This window comes from Drosophila teissieri, unplaced genomic scaffold, assembly GCF_016746235.2.
Source record: "Drosophila teissieri strain GT53w unplaced genomic scaffold, Prin_Dtei_1.1 Segkk118_quiver_pilon_scaf, whole genome shotgun sequence".
NCBI lineage: Eukaryota > Metazoa > Arthropoda > Insecta > Diptera > Drosophilidae > Drosophila > Drosophila teissieri.
Window position 1 is genome coordinate 1,195,629 of NW_025224987.1, and position 19,338 is coordinate 1,214,966.

Below are 19,338 nucleotides of genomic sequence, written 5' to 3' on the forward strand. Positions count from 1 at the left end.
TAATGCCATAGATAGTTTAGAAGACACGCTTAGAAGGGCCACGGAAGCAGACAATATAGAAGAAAATGAAGAAGAGGAGGTCGAACCTAATGAGGAGTTCAGGGCATTAGCTATTCCTGAAATATCTTCTCAAATTAATGTTTTAAACTTGAGCAACAATTTGTTGGATCAAGATATTCATCTGGATAGCAATATCCGGGTAATAAAGCTTCCGCCATTTATATCCCCTTTAAACTTAGCCAATTTAGTTAGATCTCTAAATTTGGAGCAAAAAACTTTCCTTACTCATGTCTTGCATAATGCAAGGACAAATCGAACCTTTTATGAGTTCGTAGGTGGCGGAGCAGGTGTCGGCAAAAGTAGATTAATATCAACCTTATTTCAGTCCCTATCCAAGGAGTTTAATGGTAGAGTAGGATGCGACCCAACTTCGGTAAAAATTTTACTGTGTGCTCCCATACGCAAAGCTGCTTTCGGAATCGGGGGATCCACTCTTCATTCCATGTTCTCTCTCCCTGTAAATCAGGCTGGGTCCGCATTTAGAAGTTTAAGTCCTGATTTGTTGAATACCCTTCGTTCAAGATTTATTGATCTTAAAATTCTTATAATAGACGAAATTTCTATGGTCGGTGCAACAATGTTTTCTCATTTAGACTTTCGCCTAAAGCAAATATTTTCTAATGTTAAAATTCCTTTCGGAGGTATTTCGGTTATCGTGTTCGGCGATCTTAGACAGTTGCGGCCCGTATGTGGCCCGTCGCATGATCCATACAGTGCTATATTTGGATCGTATCTGTGGAGTCCTTTTAGGTTTTTTGAACTCACAGAGATTGCTTAGATCTAGAATTTCCGATGAAAGTCAAATCCCAAATGACTCAATTCACCTTTTTACAAGTAATCAGGACACATATCGGTACAACAGGGAAAAGCTTAACTCGATACCCACAGCTCTATTTCTCTCGGAAGCTTTAGACTCAGTTAAGTCCGCTCAAATAAGCTTAGAGCAGAGGAACAGATGTCTGGAACAAGCTAGGTCCCTAAAAAGACATTGTGAGGAGGCTTTATGGACGCCGATTTCGAAAATTATAAAAAGTTTTCAAATTAATTCAAATCAGGCAACTATAATTGACCGAAAGCAGTTTCCAGTGGTTCTTGCAGAAGCAATAACTATTCATAAAAGTCAAGGCGCTACGTACAGTAAAGTGGTAGTTCACACTAACTGCAGCATGCAGAGAGCTGCGCTGTATGTAGCCTGTAGTAGAGCTACAACTGCGGCATTATTGCCGCATTATTAGACCGTTTGTCCCCCCAAGATCCGCTCAGGGTTCAGCTTTCGAAGCAGAGCTCCGAGAATTGGGTTCCACCAAAGACATTAGAATAACAAGATGCGTAAAGCCATACGATTTTTTTGCACACGATTTTTTCGTGGTGGCTTTCAAGTGGCTCCAGGCTCTCTCAAAATTTTATTCAAAAGCCAGAGAGCGGAGAGCTCTAGAGCCACCAGGTCTCTTGTACGCATACAGCGACAGCTGACCACTGTATTGGTGCACACGTATGCACATGCATTGTAAAAATGACAAAATATGCCCTTCATCTTAGAAGTTCTTAGACTTTAAATCTATATTATTTTTTATAAATTGACACCACTTAAAAACTCTAGTCTTGCATTGCCTTAACATAACAATTATTCAAATTTAACACAGAAATAATAATAGCACAATCTATGTACAAAAAAATGCATAATTTTAAAAGATGACTTTATATTAGAATACTTGTCATTAGAGTATTCAGCGTGCGACGTGTGAAAAATATAAGAAGACAATGATTCTTCGGTGCTTATGTCCGCACTTCGTGCTTCAAGAAATAAATTTTGCAATAAACAGATTCCATATTTTTATTTATTTTATAAATATTAATTTTTTAATATGAATTATTTGTATGAAATATTTACTTTTGAAATGTAATTTCTTTTTTTGGAAATTCTTTGTTTTAAATTACAGTAGTAATAATAATTTACTTTGTATACGTTTTAATTATTTACTGTAGTAAGTATTCAGTATTTAAAATGCAACTAAGATTCATTTAAATTATTTTCTTATATTTCATTTTGTTGTTTTTAAAACAGCGCGCAGTTATGGGTAGGCAGAAAAGCGCGCCAATTTTTTTTGTTTTTTTCTTTTAATACGTTTTTTTTTTCTCTTAAAACGTTTGCTTAAAGCTGACTATACGTATAGCTCCTCGATTTTTTTAAATTTCGCTATACAATTGTATTTATAATCAATTAAAGTCGTTTTGTTGCATTGGTAAAGTACGGAAATATATTACATATATTACATATTAATAATTATCAATATAAATATAAATATGTAACCGGTAGCTAATTCGAGCGGCGATTTCATCAAACGAATATTAAAAAAACTTCTTTCAAACCATAATAGTTTTGAATCGAAATTGACCAAAACATTAATCAAATTCGTTTCTTAGATCAAAATTGATTTCGGCCCGAAAATCGTCTTCTAGCAGAAGCACGCACACATACACACTATCTCCTTTAATGTTTTAACTCACACAAGTAAGACAATTCTATTTTTAGATTTTTACGCTCTCAATTTTAGGCGAGCGAAAAGAGAACAATTTTGGTCGTCACCAAAAAAGTGGCTGCATGGTGCAAAACTAATGTATGGCCGTTACGCATCTTGTTATTATAATGTCTTTGGTTCCACTAAGCCTACTGAATACCCATTTCGATTGTTTAATCAATAGTCCAAGCCTTCATATTTTTTTCCATAATACGGAAAGTTTACACTGCCACATTAGCGATGTTTGTTCCGATCGTCTAATGCTTAGGTCTTCTCTTTTGTGCTTCGTTGAAGCATCAACATACTCACATGAAGTATACGAATACAAATATATACAAATATTTTCGATAATCGGGCCACTGCGCGCACATTTGAGACCACATATAGTTATCACAGTGGTATATTAGTTAGCGTTAGGGAGACAGAGTAGGTATTGTAGTTATTTAATTAAATATAAACTAAATAAGTATATATTTTTAAATTTTTTTTAGTTATCAGATGTATTCATTATTAAATTAAAAAAAAAAAAATTTTTTTAAGGTATTAAATGTATTTATTATTAAATTAAAAAAAAACAAAAAAAATAAATAAAAACAAATAAAAACCTACAAAAAAAATTAATATTTTTATATAAGTCTTATAATTTAATTTAATTAAAAAAAACAAGAAAAACCACAAAAAAAATAAATAAAAACATAAGAACAAAAATTAATATTTTTAAATAAGCGTGATAATTTAATTTAATAATTCATTTTTAAATATATAATTTAATAATAACAATATCTATGCCTCCGTGTGCTACGGACAAACAAAATTTTTGGGGAACATGGAGTTTTATAAATGTTCCAAAGTTTAAAAACTCAAGTCGACTCGTAGGTCCCCAAAATTGATTTTGGCTTAAACGACCGTCTTGTAACTCAACGGCCTCCACGTGGTGTACCCTGGGTACCGATTTAAAAATTTTAATCGGAAGCTAATTCGAGCGGCGACAAGTTACGTACATATATGAAGGCATATTTATTGTTTTTTAAATTTATCTGCTGAGTAACGGGTATCTAATAGTCGGGGAACTCAACTATAGCGTTCTCTCTTGTTTTTTTTGCACTCTATGTTTTAGCACGCAGTTTCTGTATTTCGTGTGCACTTACACAAGCACAAATTTGGCGTCAAATTTTGGTTGCTCTTCTTGCACTCAGTTTCTTTTGCAACAGTTATTATCTAAAGTCACTATTATTTAATTATTTTTTGTCTGGGCCCATAACCTATTGTTAAGACCAAGAATTCAACCAAGAAACACCATATATTTATCCAGCCTCAATTAGGCAAAGGAATTTTGAAGTTTTAATATTTATTCTTTTCAATGTGCACGCATTCGTCATCTAAAATCAACTGAACGACCACAGCGTCGTAAAAGCGAACGAAGACCGAATCGCCGCATGCAGTCTTAAAATTCAATGAAAAATTCCTAGAATTTGTTATATGAAAGTCATTTATTTTATTTGAAAATTGTTATTTTCAATACAAAACATTTGGATAAACTTGTCCATTTGGAGCGAAGACAAATAAAGAGTTTGGAATGCCAACTCTTGAACAGGCTACGTATAGCTGCCCATGAGAAAAACACGGCTCTTCCAAATTCAACCCACATACTTGAAGCGTTTGTCCTTGTGCGTTATTGATGGACATGGCAAATGATAGACGCACTGGGAATTGCAGTCGCTTAAATTCAAACGGCATGTCTGTTGGTATCAACGGAACACGCGGTATCAGGATATGGTAATAATGAGCCAACGCGGTGGTAAATCTGACCCTGAATCTGTAATATGTGAGACGAAGAAGGAAGAAGAAGAAGGAGAAAGAAGAAGGAGGATGAAGAAGGAAGAAGAACTAATCACCTTGAACGTCGGCATAAAATTGTCTTTTACAATTTTTGTCATTTGAAATGATGCATTGTATTCTTGACTGCCTATCAAGAGATCGATTAGATGAGATTTCGTGCATATCGATCTCTTCTATCTGCATTAATTTGTGCACGCTCTTCCTCACTTTGCAATGTTCTATTCGACCTTAAAGTATAAGCATTACGTGTACGGCGACTAATATTAGTACGCCTTGGTCGTGGCATTTTATTTGCTGTATGATGAAATTTAAGGCACGACTAACACTACAAATATATGATGCAAAATACTTACATGGAATACGATTTCCAAATAAAATATCTAATTTGATTTCCAAAAGCACAAAATTGAATGAAAGAGAATAGCACTCTAGAACTAACTGAGCAGAGAAAAATGACATCCTATATTCCAGAAATTGCCCTGCAGCTTAAATCAATGAAATTTTAGATTCAATGAAGTGGTAAGTTGAACTGTGTAAAGGATGTGGATCGTGCATTTGAGGTTAAATTCACCGTTTTATCCCTCTTCGTCGTCTTCCTCTTCCTTCGTCTTCCACCTCCTCCTTCTTCTTCCTCCTTCTTCTTTCTCCTCCTTTTTCTTCTGACTTCTTCATGCTCTTTATTCCTTCTTCTTCTTCATCCTCCTTCTTCCTCCTCCATCTTCTTAATCCTTCTTCTTCCTGCTCCATATTCTTAATCCTCCTTCTTCTTCTCCCTTCTCCTTCTTCTTCCTTCTTCGTCTTCCTCCTCTTCCTTCGTCTTCTTCATCCTTTTTTTTCTTCTTTAAGTTCTTACACAGTTAATATCAATATATCGATATTTTTTCCTGAAAATGATATATTCATATCGTGATATTTTTTTTGAACAAATATCGATATTGCGATATTTTTTGTTGATATTTTTTTGATATTTTCCCTTCGTTCACTCTGATTTCCAAAGCGATACCGAGTAAAAGTGCACGTGTTAAAATGAACATAAAATCCAATAACACTGATAAAAAAACGGGACTGCAAAGGGCAAACTCTGCGACCGAATTATTAATACAACTGGAAACTCTTCAAAGTTGTCTTTGCACCTTAAGAAGCCGAATGACAGACACACATATAACACAACGAGTCTTCCTAAAATCACCTAATTCTAAGTACTGGTAGCATTATAATATGAAATTTATATAAACACAACGTATTACTATCTGCATTATAAATATAATATCCATGCATTTAAATAAAAACAAGAGAGAACGCTACAGTGGGCGTTAAGGTGGTAACTATGTCTCTGGAACCTGTATGCTTAATCTCAACTTTCTAGCTTTTGTAGTTCCTGAGATCTCGACGTTCATACGGACGGACATGGCCATATCGACTCGGCTATTGATCCTGATTAAGAATATATATACTTTATATGGTCGGAAGCACTTTCGGGTATAAAAATAATGTTCATAAGACACTTTAATTTTATTTATTGTGGGAAAAAAAATTTTATTAAAAAAAATATATCAAAAATATCAAATATGTCGATATTTTTTTGTGATATTTTAAATATTATCATCATTTTGTTTTGATAAAAAAAATATCATCGATTCGATATTTTTTTAATATCACGACATCCCTACTTACCACCTCAAAAACATATGTTAGCTGTTACAATTTATTTATGAACCAAATAAAGTTTGTCTCATAAATTAAATAAAACGAAATGAGCAGAGAAGAATGACATCCTATGTTTTAAAAATGGCGCTGCATGTAAATAACGGTTTTCCCGCTTTTCTTTTGACTTTTTCCAGAATTTTCATCATCATTGATTCATCACCGATAACTTCGTAGCGAAGTGTGCACACTGTGGAAAGAAGAAGCTAACAATGACATACATGCTCGTCTCGTTTTTTAAGTTTAAAGTAATTTGTTTGGTGGTCATCGAAACAAATGTGTCTTCAAATAAACATTTTATAACATAGCAGTCTACAAAATAAAACGGCACGAGTTCTGCTGTCTAAAATATCGTTAGTTTGTGACATTCTTTCGCTCAGGTGGCATCTCCCTACTGAATGTCATTCTGAAATAAATGGCGCTGATTTACAAGTTCGTAAAATTCCTGAAGCTAAAAATGTCCAGTGAAAGCGAGCAGTATTATAGCGAGGAAGCGGAGGATTCTGTAGTTAACAACTCGAGTTTGGGTGAGTAATTGATGAAGCGGATTAGGTTTGGTGCCCAGTGCATATCGTTTACTTAACATGCAATACAGGCCGATCAAGAAAGTCCTCGCGACGCAGCAAATCCTCGCGCCCTAGTAGCGTTGGCGTGGTTATAGATAAAACGGAATCAGAAGAGGAGGAGTCCCAGTCAAGTGAGTCAGCGGAATCTGAAGAGGCCGGTGAATCCGAGAACTCACAAAATTCCCAGGAGTCTGAAGTCTCTGATGATGACAGCGTTCGTCCTCCCGCCAGAAACACTAAGAGGAAGCTCTTGGGAATCTCCTCCGATACCGAAGATGAAGACGACGAGCTAGAACAGCGCGCTTTATCTCCCAGCACTCGCTTGAGCATCACTGGGGTGCGACCTCAGGATCTCAGCTATGAGGACAGCGAAATCGAGTACAGCGATGGGTTGCAGGAGGCGCCTCTGGAAGCAAAAACTGGCGAATCGGTCGTTCCGCGCCACACCACCCAGTTTGCTGATAATATACAGAACGCCCTCCACTCCACGCTCGGTGCTGCGGCTTCTGAGGTCTTGGACGACTCCAGTGGCAGTGATGTGCTCATACTAAGCAACAAAGAGGCACCAATCGAGATACTTTCCAGCACAGACGACGATGCTAGCACCAATAAGGAAAACCTGACAGGTCCGCCATTTGTACGCCCATCTAAGTCTTTCTCGCCCAGAAGCAGTGCTGGTGCTCCGGTGGTCAAGACAAGCAAGAAACTCAGTCAGCCAACAATACACGCGGTTCTTAAGCAAAAGACATCTCCTGCCGCTCCACGTCGATCTCGTATTAAGAGCGAGGACCAGAAGGTGGTCAGCCAGGTGGTCTACGATGAAGAGATGCGTAAGTTGGCCAAAAAGCGCGTTCAGCTAAGCGATGCGGAGAAGCTATTCGAGAAAGTGGAGCACAAGCTGCCCGACAAGGGCAGCCAGATTAGAAAGCGCATTGACACCCTGCGCCGTGAGCTGGAAGTGGCCGCACAATCTGCAAACGGACTAACGGTTGAGCCGAGTAGTATGTCTGCAGTCAAAGTGGTCAAGTCAACATTGAATCCGCCCAGAGCTCCGTCCATCGATACTCCTGACTGGGATGAGTTGTCGGAGGCTGTCAATGAAATCAAACCTGTCTATACGGGTGCCCAAGGAATGGCCACGTTTAACAACCAGAAGGCACTGACCCTGGAATCGCTAAAGGTAAGGAAAATAGGGCTGACAAGTTAGTTCTGTGAATTATAGTCTTAGGAGATATTTTCCAATCCTCTGCCATTATCGGAAAACCTTAAAACCGACGACTATATTTTACCTCTTGTTCATGTGATGAGTCAGAACGGATATCTGAGAAGCGTGCTCATACTGGGAGCTGCTGGGCACGAGTTACTGAGCGGCGGCTGTTCAAGAGCAGGCCATGATTAAAACTTCGAATACTGATTAATTGATTCGGGCAAATTTATTTTAGATATCTGGACAGCAATTAATGGTTGTTTTTCTAGGACCTCCACGTCTCACTCAAGGACCTCCCTGGACCCGAAGTGCTCGCGGAAGATCCTATGGGCCTGAAAGTATCGCTTATGAACCACCAAAAGCACGCCTTAGCCTGGATGTCCTGGCGCGAATGTAAACTACCTCGGGGAGGAATCCTGGCCGACGATATGGGTTTAGGCAAGACTCTAACAATGATCTCATCTGTCCTTGCGTGCAAAAATCGCCAAGAGGGCAAAGATGACAGCAGCGACAGCGACCGTGAGGATGATAAAAAGCGAAAAAGCGTGGTCGGATGGAAATCCAAGGGCCGTAAAGATAGTAAGTGTCGTAGTAAGGGTGCTTGTGATTCCCCTAAATTAAATAGCATCATATTAGTGGAGTTTATTTTAAATTGTTTTACATTTTCCAGCACATAGGGGCGGCACATTGGTGGTGTGCCCTGCCAGCTTGCTGCGTCAGTGGGAGAGCGAGGTGGAATCCAAGGTTTCACGTAATAAACTGACCGTTTGCGTGCATCATGGCAAAAATAGGGCGCCGAAGGGAAAGCACCTTCGAACTTACGACATTGTGGTGACAACCTACCAAATTGTGGCGCGAGAGCACAAGAGCTTGAGTGCTGTGTTCGGCGTCAAGTGGCGTCGGATCATATTGGACGAGGCACACGTGGTGCGTAATCACAAATCGCAGTCGTCATTGGCGGTGTGTGATTTACGGGGCAAATATCGTTGGGCTTTGACTGGCACTCCCATACAAAACAAGGAGCTGAATGTATTTGCCCTACTGAAGTTCCTGCGCTGCTCGCCTTTTGATGATTTAAACACGTGGAAGAAGTGGATTGACAACAAGAGTGCTGGAGGGCAAAATCGTCTTAATCTTTTAATGAAGTCACTAATGCTGAGGCGCACGAAAGCACAGTTGCAATCGGATGGCAAGCTGAACAGCTTGCCAAATAAAGAGTTGCGCCTGATCGAGATCTCGCTGGACAAAGAGGAGATGAATGTTTACCAAACTGTAATGACTTATTCGAGAACACTGTTCGCTCAGTTTCTCCATCAGCGCGCCGAGAGAGAAACGGATTTTAATTACAGAAGCGATGCCAATAATTAAATTAAAGATCCCAATGGGGCATATTACAAAATGCACGAAAAGTTTGCCAGAATGGCCGGAAGTAAAAGGGAGGTAAAATCTCATGATATATTGGTGTTATTGCTGCGTCTTCGACAAATTTGCTGCCATCCTGGGCTTATCGATGCGGTGAGTTGAACTAAAAAAATAATTACACTTCCATAAGTTAATTTGTATAATCAAATTGTTTTTAGATGTTGGATGGAGAGGAATCCCAGAGTATGAGAGACCACGGTTCTGACAGCGATACACCGGAAATTGACTTGCTAGCCCAGCTTAATAAACTCGCAATTACGGACACCTTGACGGAAGGTCAGCTTTCGTTTGCCAATGCAGGTGACGACGGTCCTCCGCTGTTGCCAGATGAAGCCCGCATTGCCAAGGCCTCCAAAAATCTGCTGAAGCGCAGTAATCCAGTATTTAACCTGCGACGTCCCTCTTCGAAAATTAACATGGTGGTACAAATCCTTAAGACTTCGATCTTAAAAAGCTCGGACGACAAAGCAATTGTAGTATCGCAGTGGACTTCAGTCTTAGACATTCTTCGGGAACATTTGAGTAAGGATGGTATGACGACCCTATCTTTAAACTAGGGTTGTTGATAATATATCAATATATCGATATTTTTTCCTGAAAATGATATATTCATATCGTGATATTTTTTTTGAACAAATATCGATATTGCGATATTTTTTGTTGATATTTTTTTGATATTTTCCCTTCGTTCACTCTGATTTCCAAAGCGATACCGAGTAAAAGTGCACGTGTTAAAATGAACATAAAATCCAATTACACTGATAAAAAAACGGGACTGCAAAGGGCAAACTCTGCGACCGAATTATTAATACAACTGGAAACTCTTCAAAGTTGTCTTTGCACCTTAAGAAGCCGAATGACAGACACACATATAACACAACGAGTCTTCCTAAAATCACCTAATTCTAAGTACTGGTAGCATTATAATATGAAATTTATATAAACACAACGTATTACTATCTGCATTATAAATATAATATCCATGCATTTAAATAAAAACAAGAGAGAACGCTACAGTGGGCGTTAAGGTGGTAACTATGTCTCTGGAACCTGTATGCTTAATCTCAACTTTCTAGCTTTTGTAGTTCCTGAGATCTCGACGTTCATACGGACGGACATGGCCATATCGACTCGGCTATTGATCCTGATTAAGAATATATATACTTTATATGGTCGGAAGCACTTTCGGGTATAAAAATAATGTTCATAAGACACTTTAATTTTATTTATTGTGGGAAAAAAAATTTTATTAAAACAAAAATATATCAAAAATATCAAATATGTCGATATTTTTTTGTGATATTTTAAATATTCTCATCATTTTGTTTTGATAAAAAAAAATATCATCGATACGATAGTTTTTTAATATCACGACATCCCTACTTACCACCTCAAAAACAAATTTTAGCTGTTACAATTTATTTATGAACCAAATAAAGTTTGTCTCATAAATTAATTAAAACGAAATGAGCAGAGAAGAATGACATCCTATGTTTTAAAAATGGCGCTGCATGTAAATAACGGTTTTCCCGCTTTTCTTTTGACTTTTTCCAGAATTTTCTTGTTCTAACGGAGCCCGAGACCTTTCCAACGAATGCAAAACCGTTGAAATCGGCTCATGCGTTCTGGAGTTATAATCATTCACCAAACTGGTTCTCTATTTTTATATATATAGATAAACCTGACCAGTTGTAATATTAAATAGATTATGACGTAAAGAAACATAAATATATGATGTAATTCAAATGAAACTATTCATCGAAAAATTATTCAAGGTTAGAAAAACAGCTGAGCTCGTAAACAATTGAAACAAAATACAAAATTTCATATATTTACTTGACGTCACTCGTAACAATTCCTCTTTTTGACAAATGCAGAGAAAAAAAAAATTGCATGCGCTTCGTGCATATTGTTTTGCCAAAAAGACATCAAGAAACAGCGTCTAGATGAGCCCTTCGTGTCGATACCTATACTCCGAGCTATATGCTTCGCACCTTTCAATTGCGGAAATTATATTATTATACCCGTTACTCGTAAAGTAAAAGGGTATACTAGATTCGTTGAAAAGTATGTAACAGGCAGAAGAAAGCTCGGAAACGCTTTCTTATAAAGTATATATATTCTTGATCAGGATCAATAGCCGAGTCGATCTGGCCATGTCCGTCTGTCCGTCCGTCTGTCTGTCCGTATGAACGTCGAGATCTCAGGAACTACAAACGCTAGAAAATTGAGATTAAGCATACTGACTCCTTAGACATAGACGCAGCGCAAGTTTGTCGATTCATGTTGCCACGCCCACTCTAACGCCCACAAACCGCGCAAAACTGCCACGCCTACACTTTTGAAAAATGTTTTGATATTTTTTCATTTTTGTATTAGTCTTCTAAATTTCTATCGATTTGCCAAAAAACTTTTTGCCACGCCTACTCTAGCGCCCACAAACCGCCAAAAACTGTCAGTGCAGAAGACTCCTTCGCACTTTCACTAGCTGAGTAACGGGTATCAGATAGACGGGGAACTCGACTATAGCGTTCTCTCTTGTTTTTATACCCGTTTCTCGTCGAGTAAGGGGTATAAGGGGTATAGGGTATACTAGATTCTGTGAAAAGTATCTAACAGGCAGAAATAAGCGTTTCCGACCATATAAACTATATATATTCTTGATCAGGATGAATAGCGAAATCATCTAGCCATGTCCGTCCGTCTGTCTGTCCGCATGAACGTGAATATCTCAGAAACTACATAAGCTAGAAATTTGAGATTAGACATGCAGATTTCAGAGACATAGACACAGCGCAAGTTTGTTAAATTATGTTGCCACGCCCACAAATGCCCACAAACCGCCCAGAACTGCCATCCCCACACTTTTTTAAAATATTTTGATATATTTAATTTTTTTTTTTATTTTGAATTTTTTTTGGTAGTCTTGTATTTCTATCAATTTTTTTGCTACGCCCACAAATCGCCAACATTTTAAATTTTGTTATTCATATTTTATCCATATTTAACTTACCTTCAGCATCTGTAAGTTCATTGATAATTCTCATTTTATACCCGTTATTCGTATTCGGGTTCTAACGCCCACATCCCGCCCAAAGCTGCCAGTGTTGAAGACTCTCATTCGCACTTCGCAGTAGCGGGTATCAGATAGTTCCCCCCTTCAAGAAACACAATAGTAGTGTATTATTATATTCCCTGCCCTATCCGTGTCAACGAGATCTTTGAAACTATAAAAGCTGAATGGTTGCTAGAAAGCTGAGATTAAGCATGTAGATTTTTGGTAAAACTTACGCTTGTGTTCTTGTAAAGCTGTTAAATATATTTATGGTACGGCTGTCAATTGTTTTTCCCTGTTACTGCCTCGACTGGAAACAGAATCGGATTTTAAATGCACTATACTGCGCTCAACTCGCAGGTTATGGAGTCTAGGTTTTAGTCACCATTTTGAGCATCACAATTTATTTTATAAACAAATTATGTAAGTGGAGTGTTCATTGTCACCTTTCTTTACTCGATTATCTTTTTACAAACTTTTGAATAAAATATTTAAAACAAGTGAAATTTCAAAAATTGTATGTGTTGACCGAAAAGTTGTAGGGATAAGCCTAGGAAAATTCTAGTGAAGCCAAAAGAAAAATCCGATAATAAAAACAGTTTTTTGTTCTTTATGTTAAGACATGTAATAACCCACTTCTTCAGTGAATGCAACACACTTTAGGGCTTTTGGTTGAAGTCAATATATTACTTATATCGTTAGAATAATAAGTAGTCCTGCCGTTGAAACACCGTGTCGCTCGGTCGTCCGTACTCGAATCGTCTGTCATCGGCTCAGCCATCAGTGTGCGCCAGGTGTCAACGTACCGTCGTCGCACTTCCGATGCTTGGTCGTTGACAATGCCGGTCGCCACATCCCTTCTTTTTTAACGAGTTATAGCTTTAACGGCGTGAGGGGCCTGATGGATTCCGATGTTTCCTCCTGTGGGGTGTCCTGTGGAGTTCGATTTCTACAATGTTATTCTTTCTTCCTAACACAGTAAATTCCGTCTTGTCGAAGTTTGATGTAAGTTTGTTCGGAAACACTATATTCTTAAAAAATACATTATCGATATCGATTTCCTTTGCCCATCTTTTTTTGTCGGCTGTCTGCTTTCCGTTACATTTTTTAATTATGTCTTAATTTCTTTCCCCTGAGTCTAAGACTCGCTCGTTTATCTCCCCGATGCCTGATATTTTGTCACGGATAACCCTGTTGAACATATGTATTGGAAATGGAGGAGTAAATCGCGAGGCGATTTAGTTAAAGTTTAATTTTTTTTGTTTTATTTTACATATTCGGAAATGAACACCAGAAGAAGGAAGTTTCCAGAAAAACAAAAAGAACAGATTCAGTTCAGTGTTACCAAATTTCAGTAAATGGTTGTTGCCAAATTAATATTTTTAGTATTTCAATACTCCTTCTCAACAACATATTCAGAAACAATTCATTTCAGTTATACATTTTAAAAGCTTGTTTTTCTGTAGGTTTTTTGTTAATATATCTGATAACAAGTCATTTGTACATATGTATTTTACATCAATTTCTTTTTTGAAATAAAGTTCCCTAACATAGTGGTACTTTATGTCGATATGCTTACTTCTATTATGTAATACTGGATTCTTAGCTAAACATAAAGCACTCTGATTATCGCAAAAAATTAAAATTGAGTGATCTATCAAAAAACCCATTTCCTTCAGAAACTTTTTTATAAATACTGCTTCTCTTGCTGCAATGGACAATGCAACATATTCGGTCTCCGTGCTGGATAATGCCACCAGACTTTGCTTCTTGGACTCCCAGGATATTGGACCAGCTGCGTTTATGAAGACATATCCACTGTAGGATTTACGATCCGATGTGTCATTTCCCCAATCTGCGTCGACGTAGCCATGAATCGGTTTACCTGTTGATTGATAATAAAGCTTTAAGTTTGAGGTGCCCTTCAAATACCTTAGTATACGCTTGGCAGCGACTTCATGCTCCATATGTGGGTTCACATTTCTTTAAGCCAATTTTGCAACTGAATGCATTATATCTGGCCTGGTTGTAATTGCCAAATACATTAGTGATCCTATAAGTGATTGGTAGTTATTTTCGTAAACAGACTTGCAGTTAGGATCAGTACACTTAACTTGGAAAATTGCCTCCAAAGGCGTTGCTACCGATTTGCAATCTAACATGCCCCAGGTGTGTAGCATACTCTCGATATATGTCTTGTGACCTATGCATATGGATCCAGTTTCACCTTCTCGCTCAACTTCGATGCTTAAGAAATGATTAGGCTCCCCGCTATCTACTACTTTAAACTCTTTGGCAATTGACTCTTTTATACCAATCAAATCATTTTTACATGAGCTTGCATAAGAAGATCGTCGACATATACTGCAATTATATTAATATTGTCCTTCTCATTGCGTGTGTACACACACGACTCGCTGGCACAAGAAACAAAGTCCAGTTTTTGCAAGACTTTATTGAGCTTGGCGTTCCACTCTCTACCGCTCTATTTTAGTCCGTAAATTGACTTCTTTGTTATTTATTCTCAAAACTTTTCCATGATGCTTATCATCAAATCCATCGGGTTGCTTCATATAGACTTCTGCGCTCAATTCGCTATTTAAGTAAGCTGTCGATACATCCATCTGATGTAGAAATAAGTTATGCTCAACAGCGAGAGATATAATAAGTCTTACCGACAAATATCTGACAACTGGTGAAAACGTTTCAGAAAAGTCGATACCATATTGTTGTGCACATCCTTTAGCCACCAACCTCGATTTAAATCGCATCACATTGCGATCCTTATCTCCTTTGATGCCAAAAACCCACTTACTACCGATGACTTTCTTACCTTCTGGTAAGTCCTGTAGCTCCCATGTCTGATTAGCTTCGAGGGCGCCAATCTCCTTCTGAATTGATGCTACCCACTCTTGACTCATTTCAGACTGTGTCGCTTCAGCAAACGTAACAGGTACCTTGACATCTTGAACCTTCATCATGATCAACAAGTTGTATTGTTTTCGTGGACGCCCGGGTTTTCCAGTTTTTATCTTCTTAGGACGACCAGGACCACGAATTTCCCGTTCTTCGCTATCTTTGCACTCTTTGCACTCTCGTAAACATCAGAACTATTAGCTTCATTAACCTCGCTGTCAATTTGCTCTTCCTCGAGCACCTCAGCACCTTCTTTGTTGTTGTCCACTGCCAAAATCTGCGAACAATCAACTTCAATTTCGTCAATAAGTGCCGTCTCGTTCTCGCTGTTTCTATTCTTCGGATACCCTATAGTTTCCTCTAGAAAAACGACGTCTCTGCTTTCGATTACCTGGTTCGATCCAATACGCATTAATCTGTAGGCCTTCGCTGTTGTTAAATACCCTATCATCATGCATTCAATGCCTTTTGGCTTCAACTTTCCTGCATGTTTCTTATTTAATGCAATCGCTTTGCATCCAAAGATTTTTAAATGCGATATCGAACGCTTTTTACCTGTCCACAGTTCGAATGGTGTTTGACTCTTCAACGACCTTGTCTCCGATCTGTTGCGTAGATATGCTCTAACTGCCTCTCCCCACAGGAACCCGCGAATGTCCGAATGCACTAGCCCTAGCACTTTGTCCGCACGATTTTCTGCCATTTTTGGGAATGGTTTCACACAGATTTTACCTTTAGCACAGGTTTCACATGCAATTCGGTCTATGTCCACAACATTTTTGACCGACTTTAAGCCATTGACCATATTGTTACTTGCCATCTTTTTTAGGCTCGCCATGTTCAAATGATAATGCGATAATGCCACTTCCACAACTCATCATTTGCACACAAGTACATGCACCGATTGTTCGAAGTATCAACAACAAAAAGATTTCCAGCTTTCTTTATATACGCACTATGCTTGTGAAAAATCACTTTATACCCTTTTTCAACAGCTTTCGCTACCGATATGAAATTACTTTGCAAGTTTTTTACGTAAAGCACATTTTTCAAATTAACGGAACCATTCTTTGTTTTAACGACCACCGTACCGACGCCATCCGAAAATATATAGTTTTCTCCTGCAAGTAATATTTTCTCTTTATGCTCTTTAATGTCCGCGAACCACGACCTTTCACAACACATGTGAGCAGTTGCTCCACTGTCCAAGCACCACATCGATTTCTTTAAATCGTCATTTTGTACACTATGTACACTTGCAAGCATAGTAAACGACTACTCTTTTGCAGATGTTTCTATTTCGTCATTTTTGTCTTTCACTTTGCACTGCGCAATAAAGTGACCCTCGCGACCACATCGAAAGCATTTTTTATTCTTTTTTGCATCACTGTTCTTTTGCCCCGATCTATTTTTCTTGTCTCCCTTTCCACTGGGACACGACACAAATGCTTGCTGCACACAAAGTTCCGTTTCGTCCGAACTCACTTTTTGTCTCTCTCCCTCTTCTATAATTTTCACTTTTAAATCAGAGAGAGTCGGTAACTGTTCGCGCGTTTCGATCGCTACCACGAAATTTTCGAATTTCTTACCGAGTCCCGACAGCATCAAAATAGTAAGAAGATCTTCAGAAATGTCCATATCAATTTCTTTCAGTTTTTCGACGATATCCACAAAATCGTTTATGTAATTTTGTGCGCACGCACTTTCCGACAAACTCAACCGGAGTAATTTCCTGAACAGATAATTTTCCTGGCGGGTTCACGAGGCTTGTACACAGCTGCAAACTTGTCCCAAGCTTCTTTAGAACTAGCGCAGTTTTTAATCAAATTAATTTCTGAAGCCTTCACGCACAGCAATATTGTTGCTAATGCTTTTTTGTCTAGTTCGTCGAATTGGGCTCCTTGCTCAACTGTATCACTTTCTTGCTTCACGCGTCTTCCGCACACTAACGACCACATACCTGAATGCACCAATACACTCTTCATTTGCACCGACCATACTGCGTAATTTTCGCCGTCCAATTTGTCGATCGCACAGAGCCCTTGTCCGCTCATGTTTATAAAAAATGTACAAGCTAATTACAGACAATAATTATTTTCCACTTGATCACACACAATTATTAAAGTCTTTACTACTCCTGGGCCCATTACCTATTGGAAATGGAGGAGTAAAACGCGAGGCGATTTAGTTAAAGTTTAATAATTGTTTTATTTGACATAAGCGTGACAGCGTTGTGAGTCGTTCGGAAGTTAACACCAGAAGAAGGAAGTTTCCAGAAAAACAAAAAGAACAGATTCAGATCAGTGTTATCAAATTTCAGTATATGGTTGTCGCCAAATTAACATACATAGTATTTTTAGTATTTCAATAATATGTTTTGTGGGCGCTGCCCTGTTTTTCCATGTAAGGTTACATTGTACATGTCCATTGTACATTCACAGTAGTTAGAGAAATCCTAACTAACGTATTGGCGTCCATTATCCCAGTCTACAAAATATCTCTTTCATTGCCTCTAACAGGTTCGTGGAAGATATGGTTTTAAGAATCTTATGCTCCATATACCGTGAGAAATAGTAAATAAAGACCGGAACATATTTATTGCTGGGTAAAGGACCTAGCAAATCTGATGCCACCCATACGGAACGGATTTCTATCCATTGGGGCTGGCCGGATTTCTTGCGATACCAGGCAGCAATCTCTACATGCTTTAACGAATCTCTCTGCATCTTTGCCTATCTGTGGCCACCATACTTTGGACCCTAGGCGGCGTTTCATTGTTGTTGTCCTTCGTCCAATATTCTTACTCTCAAAGATGTTGGAATGACTATACCGTTTCCCTCAAAAGAAGCGGGCAAACCTATGAGAGCCCGTTAGGAAACGGGTAGAGGTTTGTTAATGTATCAGGCTTCCAGGAGTCGCTCTCAAGGCAACTGATGGCGTCTGGGACTGTCATATAATATATCTTGGGATAGCGTTCTGCACGAGGCGTAGGATGCAGTATTCCGTTCTGAGATCGGTTGGTTGTACCGTAGGCAGTTGACAAAGTCGAGACAGCGCATCTGAAATGTTGTCTTTCCCGGATTTATAGATAACGGTGAACGGTGCAAATAGCGTCTAAGGGTTTGTGATCAGTTACGAGTTCGAAATGCTGACCTGCCAGGTTCCCAGCAGCTTCCTTAGAGGATCTGTATGACTTGAAAGGTGCGGGATGAACTTCCCACGTAGGTTACCAGACCAAGAAAAATCCGTGTTTCTTCTTTGTTCTTTGGGTCTCTGAAAGATCGTATGACGTCCATTTTCTCGGGATCGACTTCTATTCCCTTGTAAGATAAGATATGTCTGAGGAATTTTAATTTGTTTGTCTTCCACACGCACTTCTCTCTATGCAGTAGAACATTATTTTCCTGAAGATCTTGCACATTTCATTTACGACCCTGTCGCGCCAGAGATGATGTCATCGATGAAGTTCATATCGTTAGGTACTGTAGATAACATCTGCTCGAGAAGGCGTTAGAGCAGCGTTTACTTCAAACATCAGACGCTTATATCGGAAAAATCCCCTTGGGGTTATAAACGTTGTGATCTCCCGGCTTGGTTAATCAAGGGCCACCTGTTGATAAGCGTCCTTGAGGTCTAGGCGTGCTAAAAGCTTAGCCTCCTGGTCATGATAGAGTCGAAGTTTGGCAATGGATAGTTTTCCCGTAGGATAAACGGATGTCCCCGTTCTCCTTAAACGCAAGGACGATGGGAGATATCCAAGCGCTTGGGGCCATCACAGGTTCAATTATGTCTCGACACAGGGCTTCTCTGAGTTTTTCCTTGACCTTGTCCTCGAGAGCTGCCGGAACTCGTCTTACTCGTTGCTGAACGGGTTTTATTTCATAATTGATGGATAGTTTTACTTTGATGATTTTCCATTTCGGGAAAGGCGCCATTTCTTCAATCCGGTTAATGTTTCTTCCCTGCCGAAGGACTTTTAACTCGATGGCCGTGTCTCGGCCCAAAACGATTGTTTCCCATTTTCAATGGCGTAAAATTAATGGGGGCCTC

At 38.7% G+C, this 19,338-nt stretch overlaps 1 protein-coding gene across 1 annotated transcript; it reads left to right on the forward strand.

Annotated features, from left to right (window-relative positions):
• Positions 1 to 6,281: 6,281 nt before the first annotated feature.
• LOC122625492 (transcription termination factor 2-like) lies at positions 6,282 to 10,402 on the forward strand. Its single transcript, XM_043805587.1, has 6 exons — positions 6,282 to 6,649; positions 6,718 to 7,868; positions 8,165 to 8,474; positions 8,566 to 9,410; positions 9,476 to 9,839; positions 10,025 to 10,402. The coding sequence occupies exons 1-4, from the start codon at positions 6,538 to 6,540 to the stop codon at positions 9,261 to 9,263; spliced, it is 2,271 nt and encodes a 756-aa protein (XP_043661522.1). The 5' UTR covers positions 6,282 to 6,537; the 3' UTR covers positions 9,264 to 9,410; positions 9,476 to 9,839; positions 10,025 to 10,402.
• Positions 10,403 to 19,338: the final 8,936 nt, after the last annotated feature.

Coding starts and splice junctions, on each gene's coding strand:
- LOC122625492 (XM_043805587.1), top strand. CDS start 6,538: ATGGCGCTGATTTACAAGTTCGTAAAATTCCTGAAGCTAAAAATGTCC. Junction 6,650..6,717: donor AGTTAACAACTCGAGTTTGG/GTGAGTAATTGA, acceptor CATGCAATACAG/GCCGATCAAGAAAGTCCTCG. Junction 8,475..8,565: donor ATCCAAGGGCCGTAAAGATA/GTAAGTGTCGTA, acceptor TACATTTTCCAG/CACATAGGGGCGGCACATTG.